The sequence below is a fragment of the Bos taurus genome, chromosome 24 (genome assembly GCF_002263795.3).
Source record: "Bos taurus isolate L1 Dominette 01449 registration number 42190680 breed Hereford chromosome 24, ARS-UCD2.0, whole genome shotgun sequence".
In the NCBI taxonomy this organism is placed as follows: Eukaryota; Metazoa; Chordata; class Mammalia; order Artiodactyla; family Bovidae; genus Bos; species Bos taurus.
Genome location: NC_037351.1, coordinates 53,723,346 through 53,749,875, shown reverse-complemented (window position 1 = coordinate 53,749,875; position 26,530 = coordinate 53,723,346). Strand labels below are relative to the sequence as shown.

Sequence of the window (26,530 nt, the reverse complement as noted above, 5' to 3'; positions counted from 1 at the left end):
AAAAATATCACTTGAGCATTCCATCAAGAATATAACAGATCCTAGATACTACATCAAATTTACAGCACTTTCTTTGGTTCTTAAAAACAGTAAAAACACAAAAAACAAAACAATTACCACTGAATGGCTTTTTGGATCCTGGAAGAAGCAGATTCTCACACAGACAACGGCTAGGTTCAGGACCACATTTATATTCATTCAGTAATCCTTTATCCTCACTCAAGGAATGTGAAATGCATGAAGGTTCAAAAGAATATTCAAAACAATCTAATTTATTCATTAGCCGAGAAGTTCTTTGTGCCTGGTAACTATGCCTCGGAGAACATTGATCTTCTTTAGACATTTGATGTATTCTTTGACTATCTGTATCAGGTAACAAGTCTTGATTGTAGAGCCAGACTGGGTACTTGAAGTCCGGTATACTAGTTATCCCTGAAATATTAAGGTCAGACTTCTGGCTAGTGAGCCATCTTGGGTAATTCTTTTCAAGATTGTGTTCTGAACTGTCCCTAAAAGATAATTTTTTGGAAAAAGATAAAGATGGTACAGAAACGCTTTTATTAGCCTTATTCATGAGTTTTGGGTTTTTTAGCCTACCACATTGCCTTCCTTTTATATTTGTGTATACAAGTGGGGTAACTAAGTTATCCTTGCCCTGGAGAGCAGCTGGTTCTTGAAAATTCTGCTTCTTTTCTCTGTCAGATGAACTCAGTCTTCCAATATGTTTCCTGTTTTTCTTGCTACTTCCGTGACCTGATCCAAAATAAGTGAAAGAAAATGATCCATCTGCTGGAAGCTTTAATAGATCATCAGTTGTTAGACTAATGGAGTCTATGTCATTAAGAGTTTGTCCTCTATAGGATAAGGATAAATGTCTTTTGTCATCAAGATTTTCAAAAGCTGAAAAACAAAGAAGAATTCTGTTTATCTTCCTGTATCACATATAAAAATACTTCATAACATTCAACAGTAAATGAGAATTAAGAATTAAGAATCATGTTTGCTGTTTTTCCTTAATCTTTACTCAAGCTTTGATTAAAAGCCTGAAAGGTATAGGTTGATGTAACTGGATATGATTTTTTTCCTTCATATGTCTTCAATTTAACTACTTGCTACACTTTTTGCTTTCCAGCCTCCTAAATATTTTCATATTCTTTAATTTACAGTTTCTTCATCTAGACACACCCAATGCACTAATACACTCACATGAATACTGGTCACTCAACTGGCTTCAACACAGGAAAAAAAACAAGTCATTAAACTAGGTGAAAAAATAATTTGCTTTCTTGCTTGCTAACCCTGAAATAGCATTCACACGCACAGAACAGCTGTTCTAATTCTCCTCTTCTGGAATATACTGCCCACTTTTTTCTAACAGTTGATGTAAACTTTTTTCACCCTAGGGGTCAGTCAAGTGTTAACTGGGTTATCAACAGATGCATTTTCCAAACTTGTCTTCACGGACCTCGATACCGTGCTGTGCTGTGCTTAGTCACTCAGTTGTGTCCGACTCTTAGCAACCCCATGGACTGCAGCCTGCCAGGCTCCTCTGTCCACGGGGATTCTCTAGGCAAGAACAGTGGAGTGGGTTGCCATGTCCTCTTCCAGGGGATCTTCTCAAGCAAGGGATGGAACCCAAGTCTCGCGAATTGCAGGTGGAATCTTTACCAACTGATCCACCAGGGAAGCCCCAATGGACCTCTGACCAAGGAAAAATCCTTAACATCCTGTGAATGTTACTGCCCCACAGAATACAGATAAGAAGACTAATACAGCCCTATCCTCTCAACTGAACTGATCAAGTATAAATTCTGAAAGGCTGACATTTGCTTAAAGTCATTAAGCTAGGTAATGAAAGCTAGAACCACCAAGTCAATGCTCTGTCCATTACACTGTAACAGAATGGCTTAAGGGTTTAGAATCAGCCATCTGCTATTACTAGTTGCATTTTATGAGCTTCTACTCCAAAGTTAAAAGAGGATCTTTACCCCAAAACTCCAGAGAACCAAAAATCACAGAATCATTTAAGAAATATATACAGATCTCAACATTACAAGTCATTTTTTATTCCAAAAGAACAAAATAAAGCATCTAATTTTCTAAGACTACTATACATCTCTCAAAATTCTTTAAATTAATAGGTAAAAAGAAAACAAAGGATAAAAGCATACCATTGTTTGGTTTACAAATGTAGTTGGAGAATTCCGGCATATTAGCAGAACATTTATCAATGTTAATCTTTCCAGTGCTTGCACCAAGACACATTTGGCTTAGATCAAAATCATCAATATAGGCCTGTAGAGCCTGAGATGCAGAACTGTACAGTTTATCCTTATACTGAAAAGAGCCAGAGTTAGAGGAATTACTGCCACTCAGGTTGCAGCTTAACAGAGAAGATACTGAAGATTGCCGAGAACAAACTCTGTGTTTTGTATCTGATTTTGCCATGGCTTCCTCAAAATTGGTGATTTCTATTCATTTCTCCTAAAAGCAACTATAATACAAAAAGAAAAGATTAAAGTTCCAATTAAAATAATAGGCCACACACAGAGAAACTACTAAATTTGTATAAACTTTTTACAACATTACAAAACAAAACTCATTATCTATACATTATTTTTAGGCAATGCACATTATATATTTTCCATTTTAATTACTGTAAATTCTTTCATCGTCGATTTAGAAAACATGTGAAGTGAAGTCGCTCAGTCGTGTCCGACTCTTTGCGACCCATGCACTGTAGCCCACCAAACTCCTCCATCTATGGGATTCTCCAGTCAAGAATACTGGAGTGGGCTGCCATTTCCTTCTCCATGTATTGAGCACCTAATATATGCTAGGAATTATATATACAAAAATTATCTGATGAATGATGCAGGGAGCTCAGATCTGCTGCTCTGTGATAACCTAGAGGTATGGGATGGGGTGGGGTGGAAGGTGGGAGGGGATTTAAGAAGGAGGGGACATATGTATGGCTGATTCATGTTGATATGGCAGAAACCAACACAATATTGTAATTATCCTCCAACTAAAAACAAATACATTTTTTAAAAAATCATCTAAGACTATATAGAAAGTGTCAAGGGAAGAATACTCACTTTTTTTAAAGTCCTGTAAACTACTGACGTAGTCTTTTCTTATGCTCATACACTCTATGACATCATAATACATAACATTCCCCTATACAAAATACTGTTGAACTCATAAGCCCACCATACACTACACACAGTAGGAGCCTGATAAATTTTTAAAAGGCATCAAATGACATAGTTGAAACAAGAAGGAAAAATGGAGACTAATTATCCACTTTCAACATTTTAAATGCCAATATGTAACTTTAGGCAACCTTTTCCCCAAAGATTTGAGCAAACAATTTACAATATTCATCAATAAATAAACTGCAAGTCTTACCATGAAATAAGCTGGCAAAATGTTCTTTTCCTAAAATAATGCAGTTTTAACAATCCTTTTCTGACATTTCGTTTTTTGATACTACCCTATTTTCAATTCTCATGTAAAACAGATTCAGCCCTCCTCTCGAAAGAGACTTAACAGTATGGAAAAATTGCCTCAATGCACTCATCTTTTTTTCCATTATTAAAATTGAGAGAATTTCAGTCTACATTAATATAGCAACAACAGTATATTTGAAAACCTAAGAAGTAACAGAATGAACCGGAGAAGGCAATTGGCACCCCACTCCAGTACTCTTGCCTGGAAAATCCCATGGACGGAGGAGCCTGGTGGGCTGCAGTCCATGGGGTCCCTAGGGCTAAAAGTCGGACACGACTGAGCGACTTCACTTTCACTTTTCACTTTCATGTATTGGAGAAGGAAATGGCAACCCACTCCAGTGTTCTTGCCTGGAGAATCCCAGGGACGGGGAAGCCTGGTGGGCTGCCGTCTATGCGGTCACACAGAGTCGGACACGACTGACGCGACTTAGCAGCAGCAACAGCAACAAATGAACAGGGACAACTTCAGTAAATAATATGACATTCTTTTTAAGAATCAAATCATGGATTTTCTGAAGTAAAAATGAAAGCTTAATGTCTAGGACTTATCATATGCTATGGTATTATAACATGTTTCAGTTCAGTTCACTCACTCAGTCATGTCCGACTCTTTGCTATCCCACGGACTGCAGCAGGCCAGGCTTCACCTTCCATCATCAACTCCTTGAGTTTACTCAAATTCATCCAACCATCATCCTCTGTCGTCCCCTTCTCCTCCCGCCCTCAATCGGGGGTTATAATTTTGGGAATGTTTAAGTTATAACAATATTTAATGTAATTTCAATAGCTGTCAAATTTGATTTTAGAACAGTGAGAAAGTCTTCAGTTTAAGAAGAGAAAAAGGTCAGAGCTGACAGTAGTCAACCGAAGCATCAGTAGAATGTAAGATAATTGTTATTTTCCTGAATGTTCTGATATGGCTAGACCAAGTCAGCTTTGCCCTTTCTTCACCTTTCTAATGATTTTAAATCTTCTCAAGTAAATATTGCTTGGATGACAAACCTGACCAAACACTTCTTCCCTTACTCCAACACAGCACAGGTTACCAATTTTATATTTTATTTTACAAAATCTTAAAAACAAAAACAAAACCCTAAAAGGGAAAGCTGTTAAGTTACAGTTCTCAGTAAGTGGGTAATAACATTTATCTTAATTCACAAGAAGCAAAAAGAAAACCCACGAATGAATTATTACTGGGCAGTTTCCAAAAGTACACACAAGAAGAAAATTTAAGTCAACTCCTGGGCACCCTCATTCTGCATCAATAACCAACACAACCACACTCTTTATCCACCCACTTCTCCTCACGTTCGCCACAGAATTATTTTGAAGCAAATTCGCTGTCTCTTACCGTTTCTTCCGTAAACACTTCAGCATGCCGCTCCAAAAGGAAATCCATCATTCCGACGAATATAATGCTGAAACGAGTGGCCAGTGGTTTCAACTACCTTTGATTCAAACGCAGAACGTACAGCGTTAACCAACCAATATGGTAATAGCTCACAGGAAATAATAAACAAACGACTCAACGGCTCTGTGATTTATGTTAGGAAAATGAACGTGTTTGTGGTTGCCGCAAAAACAAGACTTAATGACCCTGGAAAGCGAAGATGGCTGGCGCCCCTGCTGAGGGGCATCTTCGGGTTCAAAGCCTGCCCCCTGAATGAACTAGGACCCACCTCCCTCGGGGATTCCAGCATCCCCCGCCAGCCCACCCAACGCCGCGGTCACAGACACAGCTTCTCTAAACCGTTATCAGACAACAGGACTGGGCGGGCTGAGTCTTTGCGAGGCGGCGGCCCCCGAAGCCCGAGAGCCTCCCTCCCCGCCCGCTTCAGCCTCCGGAAGCGCCCGAGGGCCAGGTCAGGCCCCCTCCATCCCATTCCGAGCCCCTCCTCTTGAAGCTGCCCGCTTCCCACCCGGCCTGTCAGCCCGCGCCTTGCCTCGGGAAACGCCGTCCCTCTCCCACCCCGCCATCTTTCCCTTAGCCCTCCCCTCTCTCAGGCTGTCAAGGAATGGGACGCCCCTCGGAAATACACCCACCGTTCGGGCCGAACTCACCGACGAAGGCCCAAAAAAATTTAAAAAAACGAGAAAAGCGCACACGTCCACAACTCTCCACTGAAAGCCTTGGGCTGTCACCGGATGGGAGACGCGACAAAGCATCCCGACCGGGTAGCCGCCCCGCCTCCGCCTCAGCTTGCTCGCATCTACCTGCGCCGTCACATCCCAGGGCTACGCCCGCGCTAGCTTTCAAACTGACCCAACATGGCGCTGACTTGCGGTGCGCATGCGTGGTGCTCGGAAGAGGGCGGGGCGAGGGGGCGGGACGGAGAGAACGGGGCTGGGTCGCGGTCGCCGCTGGGAAGTGTAGTTTTTCCTTCCGGGTCTTCCGGGGTGCGGAGATCCCAGGCTACCTCGGCGTTGTTGACCGGCACGCGCTACGTCATCCCGGTCTTGGTTACGGCTCCGTGCGGCCGGTCTCCACGGATGACAGGCTGAGCTTCCTTCGGCCAGTTTCCCGAGGCTTCAAGAGGGGACTGGGCAGAAAGGGGGACCTGGAACCCTGGCGGCTTCCGTTTCAGTCTTTTGAGAGCTAGCCCCTCCATTCCAGTCCTCCCCACACGCTCGGCCTCTCTGCTTTCAGAAACCCGCTCCCAGGATAAAACAGCCACTGGGCCCGGGGGGCCGCTCCCCAGACCACGTTCTTCCCTCCCTCCCTCTGCGCCTTCCCCTTCCCTTCCGTGAACCCGGCTTCCCTGGTCTCCCCACCAGCCCCCTCGAGTTCAAAGCAGACGCGGAATTGGAGGAGGGAGTTGGGCCCGCGATGACACTTAACAAAGTCCTTGGGGACCTTGATTCCCAGGGAAGAATGGCAGTGACCCAGCACGGATTGGGGACCCACTCAGGCAGCCCAGAAAGAGGGAGATTATACAAACAGATGTAAAGAGCCACTTAACAACATATGGGAACCTGTTTACAAGGCTGGGACAGGATGTGAGGTGCGAAGAAACCAGTTTCAACCGAGTGGTGTTATCAGAAAAAGATGCCATCTCAATATTGGTTTGTGTTTATTTTCCACTGACCCTGTGGGTGAAGATATCCTTGATCATTATCCCATCTGAACATGTTCCTGCACAACCAGTGTTACATCACCAGGTAATACTGTCCAACTGGAGTCTTGCCGTTGGCTCTTTTCATCTCGTCACCCTCTCTAGCCCACTAGGCTTAACCATACCTTTTTTTTTTTTCTTGGCAAACGAAAAGGTCCAGAAGCTATAAAATTTAGTTGAGTGGTTCAGTTAAGCACATGTTTGTTGTGGCAGTAAGCAGTGCTAGCGATTTGAAAATGAATAAGACAAAGTCCTTGCAGAAAGTTTATATTCTAGTGATATGTTGCAAAAAATCTGCAATTTCCTGATCCTTCAGTATCAAGTATGTTGTTGGTAGGAAATAAAGGACTGTGTTAAAAACGCTGGGAGAAGCCCAGGTCAGGGACCAACCAAGGATTGTTAGTGGCATGAGCTTAAAAACTTAGACATTTTAATCCACATTTCACACTTAAGTGTCTTTTAAACCTATCCTTTTAAAAGGTAATTTCTCAAAGATTCTTTTCATAAACATTATCTTTATGTTCTTACTACCTTTTTCTTACATTGAGGAAACATATAGTACATGTTTCCGAATGAGTACATAAAGTACAAATCAAAGACACTGAAAAAATATTAAGGAAATTATCAAATATATTTTCTAATTCATGGATCAAAATAATTCTGCTTCCACTTTTGTTCCTTCACAGGTTAAAAGATATGGAGATATCCATCAGGATTTGGAGAAGAGTCCCAGTAGTTATTAAAATTCTGGCTTAGATCTACTAGGAAAGGTAAAGAAACCAAGAGTCTCCTAAGAAGAAGGAATTATAACAGTTTACCAAACATTTTTCAAATATATATGTCAATTAGGTGCTACACCTTGCCGAAGAACTAAAACAAGAAAAAAGTAGATTTATGATCCAACCTAAAGGCATTTAGGTGAGAGCAGGAAGACATATGCTGATAATTAAACTCTGAGGTTTATTCAGGCAGCTTTTAGGAGAGTTTTTGGTTGTTTGTTTGTTTTTAGCTAGATTTAAATATGTCCATTTAAAGAAAAAGCAAAAACTAACCTTTGAGCACCAAGAAGGGCCTGACACTGTTTCAGTCACTTCTACATATATTAAATCACTTAATCCTCATAATAACCCCATGAGACAGGTATTACTATCCCCTGTCTATAGAAATGAAAATCGAAGTCCAAAGGCTAAGCAGTTTACCCTAAATTATAAAGCTGGTGGTAAATGGCAAAGCCAAGATTTGAATCCAGTTCTGTGTTGTCATTCTTTCCACCACACCAGCCAGCTTCCCTTATGGGTGATAGGCCAAAGGACCAATGAGACACCACCTTCCTGAGCTCATTCAAAGCAGGAACAGGATCATACTCAACTGCTTTTGCCACAGATACCACAATATTTAGCCCTTAGCAAGAGTTTAATACGTCTGTTTGATCTGAATTGATATGAACTTGATCCTCTCTGAAGAGAATATTTAAGCAAAGACACCAATGAGGAGGAGTCAGTTGTGGGCACACTGAGGAAGAACGTTACAAGCACAGGGAACAGCAAGTACAAAGACCCTGAGGTAGGAAGTTGCTGATTGTATCTGAGGAACAACCAGGAAGCTCAATGTGATTGGTGCTAAGAGGGAGAGAAGGAAACAGGAAGACGTTGACTTTGCAGAGGAAGCCGGGCTCAGGTCCTCAGCGCCACTGCCACTCACTGTGAAAGAGACGAAGCCCCAGTAACCCCTGATCAGCAGATTACGTTGCTTCACAGGAGAAAGGAAGCAAGACTGAGCTGTTAGAAATAATATGTGCCAGGGAAAGGGGTAAGATGTTTAGTGTATTGTTTCAGTTAATCCTCACATCAGTTCTACTGACTTAGGTATTATCCCAGTTTTACAGTTTGATAAAATGGGGAAAGAGAAATATTAAATAATGTGGTTTACAATTTGTCAGTGGCAGAGACAGGATTTGACTCCAGTCTCTGACTCCAAAGCTAAAGCCTGCTCTTTGTGATGTATCACATTTTCTCATTTGAAATACTGAATAAAAAAGAAGAGATCCATGCATGCATGCATTGAAAACAGAATTATTGTTCATTGCTATGTGACAGACATTTAGAAATAGTATTAAAATGAAATAGAGCATTTAAAAAAATCTTTGTATGATTTCTTTCTCACCAGTCATTTGCTTTTAATACTTTGCATATTTGCAGGTAGATGGACTATAAGGCACTTGCCCAACAAACTGCTCAAGAAATTTTAGGTTACTATCAAGATACATCAGGCTGGAAAGTGGTTAAGAATTCAGTAAGAAAACAAGTTAAATATATTTCAAGAGTTTGTTTTTTAATGGAAAATAAATCATTGCAAAGACTTTTTTTTTAATATTTTCTTTTACAAACCAAAAAAGGTTTTTACTTTCTTTTTTTTTTTTTTGTTTTTTATATTTCATTTCTTTCTGTATGTGACAGCTAATTTATTTGTGGATTTTTTTATTCCTCTTTGAGAAAAAAATAACTGTTTCCAGCAAGGCTTCTAAAAAATTCCATGGAAATCTGTGAGTACAATTTCCTATTTATAATCATGGTTTTGAATTCAATGACATTGATCTATCTAGAATTCAGTGCTGCTGCTACTGCTGCTAAGTTGCTTCAGTCATGTCCGACTCTGCAACCCCATAGATGGCAGCCCACCAGGCTCCCCCGTCCCTGGGATTCTCCAGGCAAGAACACTGGAGTGGGTTGCCATTTCCTTCTCCAGTGCATGAAAGTGAAAAGTGAAAGTGAAGTTGCTTAGTCGTGCCCAACTCTTAGCGACCCCATGGACTGCAGCCTACCAGGCTCCTCCATCCATGGGATTTTCCAGGCAAGAGTACTGGAGTGAGTTGCCAGTGCCTTCTCCAAGAATTCAGTGCTACTTCATTAGCTATAAGACATTATTTGATAGTGAACAGGAAATAGAAATTACTTATAAAGTCACTTGGTTGAAACGTGGATTAATAAAAATAGAGTAATATGTACCATCGAATTTTCAAACTTGAAGACAGAAAAAAAAATCACTTCTAGTGAATACTTCACAAAACTAGGAATTTCCACTTCAAGAACTAATAACTAATAACTGTAAAAATAGATTGGTTTTTTCTTAGAGTATTTTGTGGTCTTTTCAACATTTCACCTTTCCATTAAGTGAACCACTTAAAGATAAAGTTTATTTCCCCAATATATTTCTCTTGCAAATATATATAATTTTTTCTGTAAGTGCTTTTAAGGATATTGTGTATGTGTGTGTGTACACGTGTGCATGTTTAGTTGCACAGTTGTATCCGACTCTTTGCAACCCATGAACTGTAACCCTCTGGGCTACCCTGTCCATGGAATTTTCCTGGCAAGAATACTGAAGTGGGTTGCCATTTCCTCCTCCAGGGGATCTTCCCAACCCAGGGATCGAACTTATGTCTTCTGAGTTCTCTTGCATTGGCAGGCAGATTCTCTTATAATTTTTTCTGTAAGCTGCTTTTTAAGGATATTTTTTAGGAACCTGTTGTTTCAAATTCAAATACACTAAGGGAAATTGTGCAGACTTTTTTAAACCATATTTTTAAGAGTTGTTTATATGTTATTTAGAAAACCAAATTTGACTGAGTTTCTTTTGGTGGCGGGGGCAGGGGGGAGGGTTGTTGTTCAGTGGCTCAGCGGTGTCTGACTCCTTCCGACCCCATGGACTGCAGCACGAGAAGCTTCCCAGTCCTTCACCATCTCCCTGAGCTTGCTCAAACTCATGTCCATTGAGTCACTGAGTGCATTCAACCATCTCATCCTCTGTCACCCCCTTCTCCTGCTTTCAATCTTTCCCAGCATCAGGGTCTTTTCTAGTGAGTCAGTTCTTCCCATCAGGTTGCCCAAGTATTGGAGCTTCAGCTTCAGCATCAATCCTTCCAATGAATAATCAGGGTTGATTTCCTCTAGAGTGGTATCATCTGCATATCTGAGGTTGTTGATATTTCTCCCAGCAATCTTGATTAGAGCTTATGAGTCATCCAGCCCAGCAATTCACATGATGTACTCTGCATAGAAGTTAAATAAGCAGGGTGACAATATACATACAGCCTTGCCTATTCCTTTCCCAACTTTAAAGCGGTCCATTGTTTCATGTCCAGTTCTAACTGTTGCTTCTTGTCCTGAATACAGATTTCTCAGGAGACAGGTAAGGTAGTCTGGTATCCCCATCACTTTAAGAATTTTCCACAGTTTGCTGTGATCCACACAGTCAAAGCCTTTAGCAGAAGTCAGTGAAGCAGAAAATTGGAGAAGGAAATGGCAACCCACTCCAGTGTTCTTGCCTGGAGAATCCCAGGGACGGGGGAGCCTGGTGGGCTGCTGTCTATAGGGTCGCACAGAGTCAGACACGACTGCAGCGACTTAGCAGCAACAGCAGTGAAGCAGAAATAAATGTTTTTCTGAAATTCCCTTGCTTTTTCTTTGATACAACAGATGTTGGCAATTTGATCTCTGGTTTTCTAAACCCTGCATTTTCTAAATCCAGCTTGTAAATCTGAAGTTCTCAGTTCATGTACTGTTGAAGCCTAGTTTGAGGGGTTTTGAGCATTACCTTGCTAGCACATGAAATGAGTGCAGTTGTATGGTTTGAACATTCGTTGGCACTGCCTTTCTTTGGGATTGGAGTGAAAACTGACAGTTTAATTATAATACAGACAGACCCATTTATTATATATTGTCTATGGCTGTTTCACTGCTGCACTAATAAAGTTGAATAATTGCAACATGGAACATGAAGTCTATGTTCTATGTCATGAAGCAAAGCCAGATTATTTACCATCTGGCTCTTTACTGAAAAGTTTTCTTACCTCTGCTTATATCATATTACATTCTTAAGAATTAAGGCCACAAGATGCTGCACAACCACATAAGCATCTCATCAGTTACTTAAGGCTTATGATAAATAGAGCATGTAAAAGTTTATGAGAAAGAATTTAGAAAAATTGTAAATGAAAGTAGTCCTTTTAAAAAGACAACAATAGGGACTTCCCTGATGGTCCAGTGGTTAAGCATCCACCGCCCTATACAGGGGACATGATTCAATCCCTGCTTGGGGAACTGAGATCCCACAAGCCATAGGGCAACTACACCCACTCCCCTTGACTACTGAGCATGTGCACTCTGGAGACAAGCCAGACCCAGAGGGGAGCCCGCACACAGCAACAAAGGCCCACCTGGGTTCTGCAACTAAGACACGGTGCAGCCAAATAATTAAAAAAAAAAAAAAAAAAGACAACTATAGAAACAGTACAAACAAAATTTGTTGAAAAATGAATTTTTAAATAATTTATATTAACTATTGCAATGCATATTTAAATAAAACTGTTACTGGCTTCCCTGGTGGCTCAGTGGTAAAGAATCTGCCTCCCAATGCAGGAGACACAGGCTTGATCTCTGGGTCAGGAAGATCCCCTGGAGAAGGGAATGGCAACCTGCTCCAGTATTCTTGCCTGGAGAATTCCATGGACAGAGGAGTTTGACCGGCTACAGTCCATGGGGTCACAAAAGAGTCAGACATGACTTAGCAACTAAGCAACAACTTACAATTGAATATTAGTATTTTAAATCGCTAATATTACCTTCAAATTTTCTTTATATTATTTGTTAAATTAGTGTGCTTTATACTGTGATACCATATTTTCAACTTAGGCTAAATTCAATTAAATTTTGAATTTTCTTTATTTTGTTAACCATAGATATCGTGTTGAAGCAATGATTCCAGAATCGACATCTAAACTATCTGATTTCCTCTTCAAACCTGAAAACAGAGTCACATGGGACAAATCATTGAAAATGTACAACATGGTACTAAAGATTGATTTGGTAATTTATTGTTTAATGTTGGACTTTTACTGTATTAATGCAGTTTTAGCTTTTATATCTTAGTGATTTCAGTTTATTACATCTGTATTTTATATATTCAAATCAAGTTGAAATCTTTATAAAAAGCTTAAAACTTTTTTCTTTATTAATTGAGAGTTCAATTCCAGTTAGCTTTATTCTATTTTTAGTGCATACCACATTCTGAAACTGGTCAGCTCTCCTGCAGATGTGTGCCTTTGGTTATTGATAGGACTGAACTCATGGATTTTCCTCCTCCATCAAGGGGAATAAAAATTAAGCATGCCTTGTTGACGGAAGTCAGTAGATTTATTGTAGTCATAACACACTAGATAACATTGTAGATACTGTTAAGGACTTAAGAACAAATAGCATGTAACTTTTTAAATGCATGTGTGAAATAACGTTATGATGGTTGTGGTTTTAGAAACACTTTCAAATACATTATCTCAGAGATGAAGGGGAAGAATAAAAACAGAGAAAAGAAAAATAGAGGTAATGGAGTAGGAAGTTAAAGTCCTAGAGGTGAGAGAAAGGAAGACAGAATGCAAGAGGCAAATGGGGCTTAGAAGGGCAGAGGAGCAGGGTGAGGCGAGGCCACACTGAGAGCTCAGGAGGAGAGGAAATGGGTGAAACGAGAGAGACTGAGATGCAGCGGAAAGGGGGAGAAACAGAAGACGGGAGTCGGCTGAGGGACTTCGAACTCTGCTGCAGTACCGTGTCACTCTGGTACTTACGAAGACTGTTAGACGTCACGATACGTAAATTACACCTTAGCAGGCTGTTTTTCAGAGAAGGCAATGGCAACCCACTCCAGTACTCTTGCCTGGAAAATCCCTTGGATGGAGGAGCCTGGTAGGCTGCAGTCCATGGGGTTGCGAAGAGTCGGACATGACTGAGCGACTTCACTTTCACTTTTCACTTTCATGCATTAGAGAAGGAAATGGCAACCTACTCCAGTGTTCTTGCCTGGAGAATCCCAGGGATGGGGGATCCTGGTGGGCTGCCATCTATGAGGTCACACAGAGTCAGATACGACTGAAGTGACTTAGCAGCAGCAGGCTGTTTTTAAAAAATGACTTCTATATTTTGGCTAATAATAATTTTAATAGAAGGAAATGGTAAAGGTGAAGAATGTTGGCGGAATGCAAACTTTTATGATTTTTACAAACAGTTGCATTTGTAAAATTCCAGATTACTGAGTCTGGTTCTTTAAGTCCCCAAGCCCATTTCACTCATCAAACAAATGTCCCACATACCTGCCATCACTTTACCAGTTATTTAGAACTCTGTAGGTTACCTGCACCTCCTTCTGTTAAACTGATTTTAAAATCTGGGATGAGGATGAGGTTGCAGAAAAGCCCGGGAAGGTAAAGTAGTTTCATCTTGAAGAAAGGCTCTGGAGTTCTTGTCCACAGAGAACACAGTTCTGTGACTCTCTTGGGATTTGAACTTGGTCTGTCACAAATGAAAATGCAAACATTGTATTGTTTCATTCATAATTGTATGATACTAATTATACAGTTTCATTAGCATTTCAGATATTTCTGTTTTTGCTGCAAGTCAGCTACAATAATGGAAAGTATAGTAGATTTGGCATCAAAAGACTTGAAAACATATTCAGAGAAATTTCAGTTCAGTTCAGTCACTCAGTCGTGTCTGACTCTTTGCGACCCCATGGACTGCAGCACACCAGGCCTCCCTGTCTATCACCAACTCCCGGAGTTTACTCAAACTCATGTCCATTGAGTCAGTGATGACACCCAACCATCTCATCCTCTGTCATCCCCTTCTCCTCCTGCCTTCAATCTTTCCCAGCATCAGGGTCTTTTCAAATGAGTCAGTTCTTTGCATCAGGTGGCCAGAGAAATTTAGATTTGCCCAAGGTCAACACAGACAGTGTATGGTAGAACCAGGACTTATACTGATCTCCTGATTCAGATTTGATGTCTTTTTCAGTATACCATAATATCTCTGAATCACATTACACAATGAGAAGACCTTTTCTGCCTTCTTATGAATGTTTGTAGCATTCATTTTGCAAGGGTGCATTTTAATTGACTCATTCACTCCATTGGTGAGGAAGGGATTCCTGCTCTAGGGTTATGGCGGTGGTCAAACAAACACTTCGACACCAGCACTTAGACAAATAAGATCTACAGCAGTTTATTAAGACTAATCACAGCCCAGGAAAGGAAGACTGTTAAGACTTTGTTAAATTAACATTTGTTGGTGGGGCACAGGATGCCAATGGTGAGCCAGGTTCAACAAATGACCACAAAAGAAATTGAAATAGAGAAGTTTATTACAGTCCTGGAGGAAGTGCATAGCACACGTTAAGGGCCCTGTGTGGGGAGGTCAAGGTAGGGTGCAGACAGGTGGACGTGTGCCTTTATTAGGGTCTGTGGGTAGAGTGCTTTGGGGTTCCTAGGCTAAGGCCAGATTGATCATTTGGAACCAAACATGGCAGGATTTTAGTAAACTACACAGGTGGTCTGATTTAAGGGGCTCACAAGGGGAAGGCCCTGGGAAGTGTGGGAGACTGCTGATCAGAAGGGCTGTTGGGGAAGTCATATCAGGAACTTAAATTTGCTTGTGACTCTTCGGGCTATTATCTAAGCTATGCTTACGTGAGAGAGCTGGTGTTAGTTTAAGCCCCTGCAGGCTGCTTGGCCAAACAAAATGGATGCTGAGGCAGCAGTACGTGGAATACCTCAGCTAGGCTCTCCAGGACACACCATGCCCCGCAGTGTGACAGGGGGGTTGCACTCAGTAACAGAGTTAATAACCAGGAGTTGTGCACAGCAGGTTTTGTAGTATCAAGAAGCTGAGGTGACCCCTGATTCTTGCAGGAGGATCTGATTGGTTGTTGGACTAACTCTACAGGGTAGCAGGGAACTGAAACCCACTACTCAGGTGTAAGTAGGAACTGTGTCTTATCCTGCTGATAAGGAGAATTGTTGGACTAAGGGCTCTTACCTATGGGAACAGAATGAAGAGAGGATCTTGCAGTTTGGCCATTCAAGACTCAATTTTAACAGATGTCAAAGCAGCACATATACTGGTCTTTAATTCTAGGCTTTACACCACAGGCTGCTATGTCAATATATTATTCTGAATATATTACCTAGTCAGTGTGGAGTAGCAGACACACTATTGTACTGGAAATCTGGAAACCCAGGTTCTAGTTCTGTACATCTCTCTAGTTCTACATGTAACTTAATCGCTAAGTCGCTTCAGTCATGTCCGACTCTGTACGACCCCAATGTTAGGCTTCAATTTCTTCATCTAAAAATTCAAATATTAGATAATATCAAGATTCTTTTCTAAATTTATTGTATTTGTAATTTATATTAACCCCTTGTTAGATATATGATATGCAAATATTTTCTCCCACTCTGTGGGTCGCCTTTTCATTTTGTTAATGGTTTCCTTTGCTGTGCAGAGGCATTTTAGTTTAATGTAGTCCCACTCTTTTATTTTTGCTTTTGTTGCCTTGCACTTATAATTACACATCTAATATTTCTTTAACACTGAAAATGCAAGCTGACTTGGTGATAAATTCTTAAAACCTCAAAGCCATGCTTTTTCTAAAAACAGGCCAAACTTAGTGAAATTCTTTGGGGAGCAGTACAAAGAACAGATATTAAATAATTGTTGCAATTTTTATGATTTGATTTGTTTCAGGATACATTCCTGTGTCATACCATTACAGAAAGTTTTGCCATGGGCTCAATTTCCCCCCGAGACTTTATCAACTTAGTCTCTGTGAAGCACTATGAAGGGAATATGGATGTTATCAGCTGTAAGTTGAAATATTTTGCCCACACTTGGGAATTACTATGAGTCATTAATAATTTTTTTTCTTTTAACTCACAGTTTGAAAGAATATTTTCAATTAATTACTCTTATATTTATTTGGTGAGTCCAATAAATACATGTGTACTATAGGTAAGCCTGAAGTTTTTAACCTAATTCTGGAGGTGCCATTTATATCATAGTCAATGACTCTGGCATCTCCTGGCCTTTTTGAAGCATATACCCTGCAGCACTGAATATAGATAGATACTTGCAGGCTAAACCTTCACAGCGTACATCACAAAACTACCAAGAAACAAAATGGATCTTTGGATATATACTTCTATATTTGAATATGTAGAATGGGTATATCTAAAAACTGATAAAAATCCTGAAGAAAATTCCACTAGATAGCTCTTTTCATAAATGTGCTTACATTTCTCTTAAAAACTGAAAGTTTTAACATACTCTTATCCATTGCTTGTTGCTCAGTCACTAAGTTGTGTCCAGCTCTTCATGATCCCATGGACTGTAGCCAACCAGGCTCCTCTGTCCGTGGGATTTCCCAGGCAAGAATACTGAAGTGGGTTGCCATTTATTTCTCCAGTCCTTATCCTATCCCCCACCCCCAGCCAAAAATGTGTCACTCTGTAAAATGCAAATGTGTAGCCACTTCCTATTTGCATTATTCACTTAAAACATGCCAGTTTACACTCCAGAGATCTTTGGACTCCTAGAACTCAAGATAATTTACGGAGAAGGGACTTTGGTAGGACAGTAGTAGCCTAGAGCCTGTTTTTTTCCTCTACAATTCAATTTAATCTCACTATTCCTATGTGAATAGTTGCCCCTACTGTAACTACTTGGGGACAGGGACAGTTAACTGTTGCTAATTACTCTTTTCCGCTTGTAGGACTCTAATTTTCAGAGTAAAAGTCTGAGTAATAGCTCTGCTAATAGCACTCACTCGCACAATTAGCTCTGTTGACCGTATATACCACTGGGGACTGATGTTCATCACTTTCACATATTTGTCTCATATATTTTCATACAACTGTCATTAGTCATCTCATTTTCAAATGAGGGCACATAAACACTTATTCACTGCCTATAACACAAAATATTGTCCATTTGAATCAGAGATCTCTTATTGATCTCTTATTGTCTATCTTGAAACCATTCTATTTGTGTCTCATTTTTGATGGTCAGAAGGAAGGTCAAAAAGAAGTATAGAAGATAAAATCCATGAATAGTTATAATCAGTCATTCAGTGATCACTACTGAATTTGCTTTTAAGTGATTTTCTTTGAATGAGTTTTTGATGAACACTGATAGTTTTCTTCTTAATGTTTCCACTGTTGTTTAGCTTACTGTGTACTTTGCTTTTAGCTAAATGTTTTGCGTGCATTTTCTCACCAGTAAGGAAACTGAAGTTCACAGAAATCAAGTTACATAGCTAAGCAGCAGCTCAAGTCTTTCTGATTTTCCAGAATCTGTGCTAACTACCATACTGTGTGCCTCACAAAAGACCCATACTTGTTTGTGGAATGTAACAAAATTAAAAAAAATAAAGACAAATATAATCTCCATATTTTAAACAGAGAAGAAAGATGTTAATATCAATTTTGGCAGTACCATTTTGCCAACGCAACTGGCTCTATTAATATGATGGAACAGATAGTGAAAATGGGAAATGCATACACATTTCCCACATTTTGTCTCCTAACTAGAGCTTAATGTTGTATTTCCTACTGAAGTGATTATGTATATTAAAATCATATAGGAAAATTCTCTGATGAGCAGGATTCAGTTGCACAGACTAAAGAAATACATATTTTAAAATGTTTTTAGGAAGAGTATCTATAATTATCATAAACGTGAAGATAATCAGATCTCCTCCCTTCTACCTTCACATGCAGTTTTGCAGTTACACTGCATAATTCCTAAAACAAAATCTACTGATTTTTAATCATACATTGAAGTTAGCTACAGGGAATTGGCAGAAAAGAGCATTTAAACTGCCTCCATTGACAGGCTAAATAACATATCAAATATTTTATTTTAAAAATGATAAACCAAAAAAATTTATCCTAGTAGATTAGTCTGTTTCTTTGTAATTTCTGCTTCATACCTCAGAAAGTAAATAAATTATACTTGTAACAGTTCTTCTTGTATGTAAAAGGTAGCAGCATCTTTAGAAGTACTAGCCTGAAAAAGTGTGAGAGGACAGTAGTGATACTTTTTCATGCTAGTACTTGTAGTATGATACTTTTTCATTTTTGGCCTGTGTACACACTCAAGTGTGAAAACATACATACCTATGTTAATTAATGTCAGTGTTAAATCAAATGCTATGTCATGCATTTTTGAAAATATGCTACTGGAAACAGAATTGTTTATCTTTGTGGCATAGGTTTCATTTTAATTTTTCTTTTGATCACTTAGCTACTAGTGTGGATTTTCCAGCATATCCTCCATCCTCAAGTTACATCCGAGGTTATAACCATGCATGTGGCTATATATGTTTACCTGTGCAAGAGTAAGTGTTATTTCCATATATTTATTGTTTAACCATTTTTTAGTTCAGTTTGTAACTTGCTAACTAACTCACCAGAAATATTTTCTGGTATATCCTGTTGGGGGGAAAAATGCCCCTAAATACATTTTTTAAAATAGTTTTTCAAGTATTTTTCATCTTAAGTAGAATCAGAATAGATAATTCCCTTAAAGTATAATTTACAGTTTTCCGGCACTAGTCATGTGTTCACAGACATCATCAGCCCTCCAGTGAACCTTGACCTGATGTTTTATGTTTCTCCATTCGTCACTTCTGTGAATTATTAAAGGACTTTTGCAAATGAAAAATAAATTTCTCTAGAATTATAATAGTTACATTTATCAGCAATGAATCATGCTTTACTTTGAATATATTCTTTCCAATGGACTACTTACTATGAACAGATACCTGCAGAATAAGCCACCCAGTAGGTAAATTCAGAGAGGGAAGAGCTGGAGAAATTAGAGATGAGCCTCTGCCCACAGGTGGCCAGCCACTGGATAGGATGGTGACATCCAATACACATATTCTATAAATGCATATATATATTAATTCACTATATAGCATTCTACAACTTCCTTACATATTTGCTAAATGACTTTATATTAAATAAGATACTGGCACATAAAACGACATGTAAAACTTTATATTGGTCAGATGTAAACCACTCAGTAGGAGAAAAATACGTATGTGAAGGAAGTCAAAATAAAATGACACTTAGGCCCATATTCCTTAATGTTTAGACCCATATTCCTTAATGTTTTCTACTGAATTAGAGAACTAAAAGAAATCCACAAATATTTACATTGATGGACAGGATCATTGGTTCAGATGATGATGATGACAGTGTAGTTTTTCTCCCCATCTATCAATTTTGATTATATGGCCAAGACTGTATTCTCCACAGCAGGAAAGGATAAAACAAGGGAAAGATTATTACTCCATATCAGGTAGGTGAATCAGCTGCTAGTCGGGATCCTGGTTGGGAAGTTACACAACCTAAAATGTGCTTCACAGGCAAAGTCCCCTTCTTGCACCTTGTCACCATTCCCTTTCCACTGCAAAAAAAAAAAAAAAGAGACAGAGAGAAAAACACTAATTTAGATATTCTACCCAGAGTGGGAACTCTGCCTAGCAACCTGCTGGAGAAGGATGCTGACAAAAAAGTGATTCTTCTGTACCTTTTCCTTTTGTGCAGCTCAAGTCCTGTAGTAAATTTATAAAGCATATTATCTACAGTAAACATACTCTCCAGTAAATCTTGGAAAAGCTTTGTTAAGTGTGTAAAGCCCTAGTAAATTCACATAGAGATTTAAGGCCATACAAATTGCTAATGAGTCCAGCCATTTGAGACAATGTAAAAATAGTCTAAATTCTGCATAGAAAAAAGTTTAAGAAAATAGATGCTCATATGGTTGGTTGGAGCAGTGGTCTTCAAACCCCTCTAAGAGAATTTTGTAAAATCGTATATTGCCTTGCACATTTTTAAGTTGATATTAAAATTTTGCATAGCATTATATCAAGAGGGTGAAATTTCCAGCATAGTATAAATCTTGACACTTTAAAAAAATGTTTGTATCACACTTCTAAGTGCATTCATCAGAACCTAAATACTGTAACAACTTGAAACCTACCACTACATTATCAGTTTCAAAATACATATAACCTTTAACAGTCAGAAATATTATATCATTTCTTTTCTCCTTGATCTGATATTTTTACTCTTTTTCCCTTGCATAATTTTATCCAAATAAAATATATTTTATGCTTCAGGTTCTTTTATCAATCAGTGTTTATGCTGTGGGTTCTTTTATCAATCACTGTTTACTTTCTATCATACCTCTATAAGAATAAGTACCTAATTTTTAAAATTTCTTTTAATTTCTGTGACCCTAAGTATCTAACGCTGAAGAAGCTGAAGTTGAACAGTTCTATGAGGACCTATAAGACCTTTTAGAACTAAAGCCCCAAAACAATGTCCTTTTCATTATAGGGGCTGCTGCTGCTAAGTCGCTTCAGTCATGTCCAACTCTGTGCCACCCCAGAGACAGCAGCCCACCAGGCTTCTCCGTCCATGGGATTCGCCAGGCAAGAACACTGGAGTGGGTTGCCATTTCCTTCTCCAATGCATGAAAGTGGAAAGTGAAAGTGAAGTCGCTCAGTCATGTCCGACTCTTCCCGACGCCATGGACTGCAGCCTACCAGGCTCCTCCATCCGTGGGATTTTCCAGGCAACAGTACTGGAGTGGGGTGCCATTGCCTTCTCCCTCATTATAGGGGACTGGAATGCAAAAGTAGGAAGTCAAATTTGGCCTTGGAGTACAGAATGAAGCAGGGCAAAGGCTAATAGAGTTTTGCCAAGAGGATGCACTGGTCAAAGCAAACACCCTCTTCCAACAACACAAGAGAAGACTCTACACATGGACATCACCAGATGGTCAACACTGAAATCAGATTGATTGTATTCTTTGCAGCCAAAGATGGAGAAGCTCTATACAGTCAGCAAAAACAGGACCGGGAGCTGACTGTGGCTCGGATCATGAACTCCTTATTCCCAAATTCAGACTTAAATTGAAGGAAGTAGGGAAAACCACTAGACCATTTAGGTATGACCTAAATCAAATCCCTTATGATTATACAGTGGAAGTGAGAAATAGATTTAAGGGACTAGATCTGATAGACAGAGTGCCTGATGAACTATGGACTGAGGTTCGTGACATTTTACAGGAGACAGGGATCAAGACCGTCCTCAAGAAAAAGAAATGCAAAAAAGCAAAATGGCTGTCTGAGGAGGCCTTACAAATAGCTGTGAGAAGAAGACAAGTGAAAAGCAAAGGAGAAAAGTAAAGATATACCCATTTGAATGTAGAGTTCCAAAGAATAGCAAGGAGAGATAAGAAAGCCTTCCTCAGCGATCAATGCAAAGAAAGAGGGAAACAATAGAATGGGAAAGACTAGAGACCTCTTCGAGAAAATTAGAGATACCATGGGAACATTTCCTGCAAATATGGGCACAATAAGGACAGAAACAGCAAAGACCTAAAAGAAGCAGAAGATATTAAGAAGAGGTGGCAAGAATACACAGAAGAACTGTACAAAAAAGATCTTCACGACCCAGATAATCACGATGGTGTGATCACTGACCTAGAGCCAGATATTCTGGAATGTGAAGTCAAGTGGGCCTTAGAAACCATCACTATGAACAAAGCTAGTGGAGGTGATGGAATTCCAGTTGAGCTATTTCAAATCCTAAAAGATGATGCTGTGAAAGTGCTGCACTCAATATGCCAGCAAATTTGGAAAACTCCGCAGTTGCCACAGGACTAGAAAAGGTCAGTTTTCATTCCAATCCCAAAGAAAGACAATGCCAAAGAATGCTCAAACTACCGCACAATTGCACTCATCTCACAGGCTAGTAAAGAAATGCTCAAAATTCTCCAAGCCAGGCTTCAGCAATATGTGAACCGTGAACTTCCAGATGTTCAAGCTGGTTTTAGAAAAGGCAGAGGAACCTGAGATCAAATTGCCAACATCTGTTGGATGATTGAAAAAGCAAGAGAATTCCAGAAAAACATCTACTTCTGCTTTATTGACTATGCCAAAGCCTTTGACTGTGTGGATCACAATAAACTGTGGAAAATTCTGAGGGAGATGGGAATACCAGACCACCTGATCTGCCTCTTGAGAAACCTGTATGCAGGTGAGGAGGCAACAGTTAGAACTGGACATGGAACAACAGACTGGTTCCAAATTGGAAAAGGAGTACGTCAAGGCTGTATATTGTCACCCTGCTTATTTAACTTGTATGCAGAGTACATCATGAGAAACGCTAGGCTGGAGGAAGCACAAGCTGGAATCAAGATTGCCAGGAGAAATATCAATAACCTCAGATATGCAGATGACACCACCCTTACAGGAGAAAGTGAAGAGGAACTAAAAAGCCTTTTGATGAAAGAGGAGAGTGAAAAAGTTGGCTTAAAGCTCAACATTCAGAAAACGAAGATCATGGCATCTGGTCCCGTCACTTCATGGGAAATAGATGGGGAAACAGTGGAAACAGTGTCAGACTTTATTTTGGGGGGCTCCAAAATCACTGCAGATGGTGATTGCAGCCATGAAATTAAAAGACACTTACTCCTTGGAAGGAAAGTTATGACTAACCTAGACAGCATATTGAAAAGCAGAGACATTACTTTGCCAACAAAGGTCCGTCTATTCAAGGCTGTGGTTTTTCCAGTAGTCATGTATGGACATGAGAGCTGGACTATAAGGAAAGCTGAGTGCTGAAGAATTGATGCTTTTGAACTGTGGTGTTGGAGAAGACTCTTGAGAGTCCCATGAACTTCAAGGAGATCCAACCAGTGCATCCTAAAGGAGATCAGTCTTGGGTGTTCACTGGAAGGAATGATGTTGAAGCTGAAACTCCAATACTTTGGCCACCTGATGCCAAGACCTGACTCATTTGAAAAGACCCTGATGCTGGGAAAGATTGAGGGCAGGAGGAGAATGGACAACAGAGGATGAGATGGTTGGATGTCATCACCGACTCAATGGACATGAGTTAGGGTAAACTCCAGGAGTTGGTGATGGACAGGGAAGCCTGGCATGCCACAGTTCATGGGGTCACAAAGAGTCAGACATGACTGAGTAACTGAACTGAACTGAAGTATCTAAATGTTAAATAAGTTTATTTGTACTGGTTTAAATTGTTATTATTACCCATTGATCAAAATAAAAATGTATTACATAATTGTTAAATGTAAAAGCAGATTGTTACTGGAAACACTTCTTAGTAGCAAAACTTAGCATTTACTGTGTGTCAGACACTGTTACAATTTACAGATACCAAATGTCAACTATTTGATCCTCACAAGAACCCCATAAAGTAGTGGTCTTACTATCCCCATTTTGCAGAAAAGAAAATGGAAACCCAGAGAAATAAGTAACTTTCTCAAGGTTTCACCTAGGTAACAGCAAAGCTCAGCTTCAAACTATGCATTCTGGTTCGAGAGTAAATGCTTCTATCACTTACACTCACTTACCTGTAAAAAACGTGGGACAAAAGGCCTACTCTAGATATCCCATCAGATAGAACGACATCAAGTCTACTTCTACTTTGCATTTTTATGAATGTAACTGTAGGAAACTTTGTTCACATGAACGGGTGGGTTAAAATGGAGAGTAGAACTCTAGGGCCATCACGCAATTCCTTGACATTCTTCTGAGTTATATTCCATGTTACATAGTGACCTATAATCAAAAATCGTTTTTAATGACTTATCAGCTGACAATTCAATTAGATCCTTAGATTTTATTGAAAGCAAAGAATTGACATGGTAAGGTTTTATTACTGTCATCCGTCATTCACTTTCTTAACTCACTTCCAATTGATTGAATTTTTCCTTTAGCAACTCATGTTTATATGCCAGGGTAAAGCACCTTAGTACTATTCAGTCTTATTTGGGGGAGATGACAGACATCCCTTGGTTCTATAAAGCAGAAGGTTCTATAAAGAAGGCTGGTGTGATCAGGCTGGTGGAACAAAAGCTGGAATGTCCGTCAGAGATATATTCTCAGATCAGTTTAAGGAAAAGGTACATGGGAGTCAGAGATTTGAAAATTTATTCTCTTAAATGTTATTCAGCCTCTCATACCCCTTGGCAAGTCTTCATATCCTCTAGTTTGAAGTTCACTGGGTTAAAATATAAACTACTATGGTCTTCTTGGAAGGTAGTTTGGAGATAACATTTCAAAATGTTAAATACACAAAAACATTGACCTAGAAACTCAATATTTCTAGAGGTGCAAATGGATATATTACAAGGTGTTTTACTGCAGCTTTATTTATTGTGGCAAAAAGTAAGAGATAACTCCATGATAGTCAATAGAGGACTGGTTAATAGAATATGAAATATCATATGCAATCATTAAAAACAATAAGCTGATCTGTATAGACACAGAGGTGCATGGTACCGTACTAAGAGGAAAATGAAACTAGTTCCAGAAAAATAAATATGTCTCATTTTTGCAAAAGTAAGAATGTACATGTGCATGTATATAGGGTACATAAACATATATGTACACACGTGTTATCTTCATATATCCATAGGTGATAATCTGAAAAGATACAGTCAACTCTATAAATAGTGACTGTCTCTGGGGAACAGAATGAAGAGGAATTATGAAAATGCTCTACTGTTTAAATTTTCATAAGCATACATTAGTTTTATAATTTTAAAAAGTTGATAAAATGACAAGAAAGAAATGATAACTAAAACTGAAGACTTTAAGATATAGTCTGACTACTTAATATTTTTATGTAAAATAATTTTGAGTGTGTAAATCATTCCACATGTTTTTTCCTTCTTCAGTCACTATTTCCCCTGTCATAAGCAGTGTTGGCAATCAATGGTAACTAAGAATCCTGCTTCTTATAAACTTGTAAATTCAATAGATAAAAATTCTTTATATTTTTTAACTCTTCCTTTGTTTACAGGAATCCAGCATATTCCAAATTAGTGATGTTTGTTCAGACAGAAATGAGAGGAAAATTGGCCCCATCAATAATTGAAACAACCATGCCTTCCAATTTAGTAAGCTTCATGATCAATGTAAAAGATGGAATAAAGACACAAAAAATTCCATCAAGACGTGGATATCATCATAATGGGCATTCATCATTCCTAAAGAAGAAATGAGGCCATTTAAAATCACGTGTGGCAGTTACAGCCTTTTGCTTCTAAGTCAATATGCATAAATACTGTGACACTCTTCTAAACAGTATTCTTGAACAAATTACTGAAGGTACTTCGTGAAAATAAGACCACACAGTTGTACAAGACAACAGCATTAAATATAGTTTTTAATCTCATATAAGAATAATGTTAAATAACAAGGGTTCTTAATGCACTTTTATCTTTTTCTTTTCCCCCTGGAAAATTCTCTGCAAAAAGCATCAAAAAGAAAGCATATACAATCAGAAGTCAGCACTAATTAAAGATTAAAATATATTTTAAATTGTTTTACCTACTGCTTAAATCAACAACTGTAGGAAACATGAACATAAAAATTGACAAGAAGTCCGCTAGAATGTCTGACAGTTGATGTCTGGAATGTGCAGGCTTCCCTAATGAATCAGTGGTAAAGAATCCGCCTACCAATACAGGAGATGCAGGTTTGATCCCTGGGTCAGGTAGATCCCCTGGAGGATTGCACAGCAACCCACTCCAGTTTTCTTGCCTGGGAAATCCTATGGACAGAAAAGCCTGGCAGGATGCTATTCATGGGGTCACAAAAGTCTCGGACACCTCTTAGTGACCTGTTGGGGAATGTTAACAGGAGGATTCCTACGTGCTGTTTCTCACAAGTCCTTTGTTTCTTTTTAAGCGGAACAGCACACTGCTCCCGGGAACTGCGGTCATTGTGTGAGACAGGCTTGAATCTCCTTTGGTAAACATTCTCTTTACGACAAAACTGCTTAGTCTTGATCCCCTTTCTTGAGATATGGATTGTCTCCTGACCTTGTGATCATCATTATCCCTTGTTCCCTTGGTAACGGTTACTGTACATTTGGTTTTCTGATCTTTATCATTGACGAAAGAAACTTCTTGTACTACAGACTATATATACTCACAGAAAAATCATTAAAGCACCTTTGCTCCATCA

At 39.2% G+C, this 26,530-nt stretch overlaps 2 protein-coding genes across 8 annotated transcripts in view; one reads left to right on the top strand and one right to left on the bottom strand.

Annotated features, from left to right (window-relative positions):
- The window catches only part of C24H18orf54 (chromosome 24 C18orf54 homolog), a 34,357-nt gene extending 29,401 nt beyond the window's left edge, over positions 1-4,956 (bottom strand). For 3 of the 4 annotated variants that reach the window (XM_059880991.1, XM_059880990.1, XM_005224269.5), the window contains exons 1-3: positions 4,867-4,956; positions 2,172-2,494; positions 118-900 (exon numbers count right to left, since the gene is read on the bottom strand). In XM_059880991.1, coding sequence (XP_059736974.1) covers positions 118-900; positions 2,172-2,448 — 1,060 coding nt within the window. In that variant the 5' untranslated portion in view covers positions 2,449-2,494; positions 4,867-4,956. Of the gene's footprint in view, positions 1-117; positions 901-2,171; positions 2,495-4,866 lie in introns of those variants that run through there. The other variant, NM_001206167.1, reaches the window with a different exon arrangement.
- Positions 4,957-5,718: 762 nt separating this feature from the next.
- Positions 5,719-26,530, top strand: STARD6 (StAR related lipid transfer domain containing 6). Of its 4 annotated transcripts, none has more exons than XM_059881090.1 (8): positions 5,719-5,799; positions 6,615-6,674; positions 7,315-8,920; positions 9,121-9,170; positions 12,366-12,492; positions 16,198-16,315; positions 18,754-18,847; positions 25,362-26,530. In XM_059881090.1, the coding sequence occupies exons 3-8, from the start codon at positions 8,831-8,833 to the stop codon at positions 25,561-25,563; spliced, it is 681 nt and encodes a 226-aa protein (XP_059737073.1). In that variant the 5' UTR covers positions 5,719-5,799; positions 6,615-6,674; positions 7,315-8,830; the 3' UTR covers positions 25,564-26,530. The 4 variants fall into 4 exon arrangements, with proteins under 4 accessions (XP_059737073.1, XP_024840386.1, XP_024840385.1 ...); XM_024984618.2 differs by lacking the exon at positions 5,719-5,799 and having other exon boundaries at positions 5,905-6,674; positions 7,315-7,398; positions 8,827-8,920; XM_024984617.2 differs by lacking the exon at positions 5,719-5,799 and having other exon boundaries at positions 5,905-6,674; positions 7,315-8,437; positions 8,827-8,920.

Bases quoted from the DNA above. Each gene is read 5' to 3' on its own strand.
- STARD6 (XM_059881090.1), top strand. From the start codon at position 8,831: ATGGACTATAAGGCACTTGCCCAACAAACTGCTCAAGAAATTTTAGGT. The intron at 16,316-18,753 runs GTAAGTTGAAAT...TTGATCACTTAG, and splicing joins GAATATGGATGTTATCAGCT to CTACTAGTGTGGATTTTCCA. The intron at 18,848-25,361 runs GTAAGTGTTATT...CTTTGTTTACAG, and splicing joins ATATGTTTACCTGTGCAAGA to GAATCCAGCATATTCCAAAT.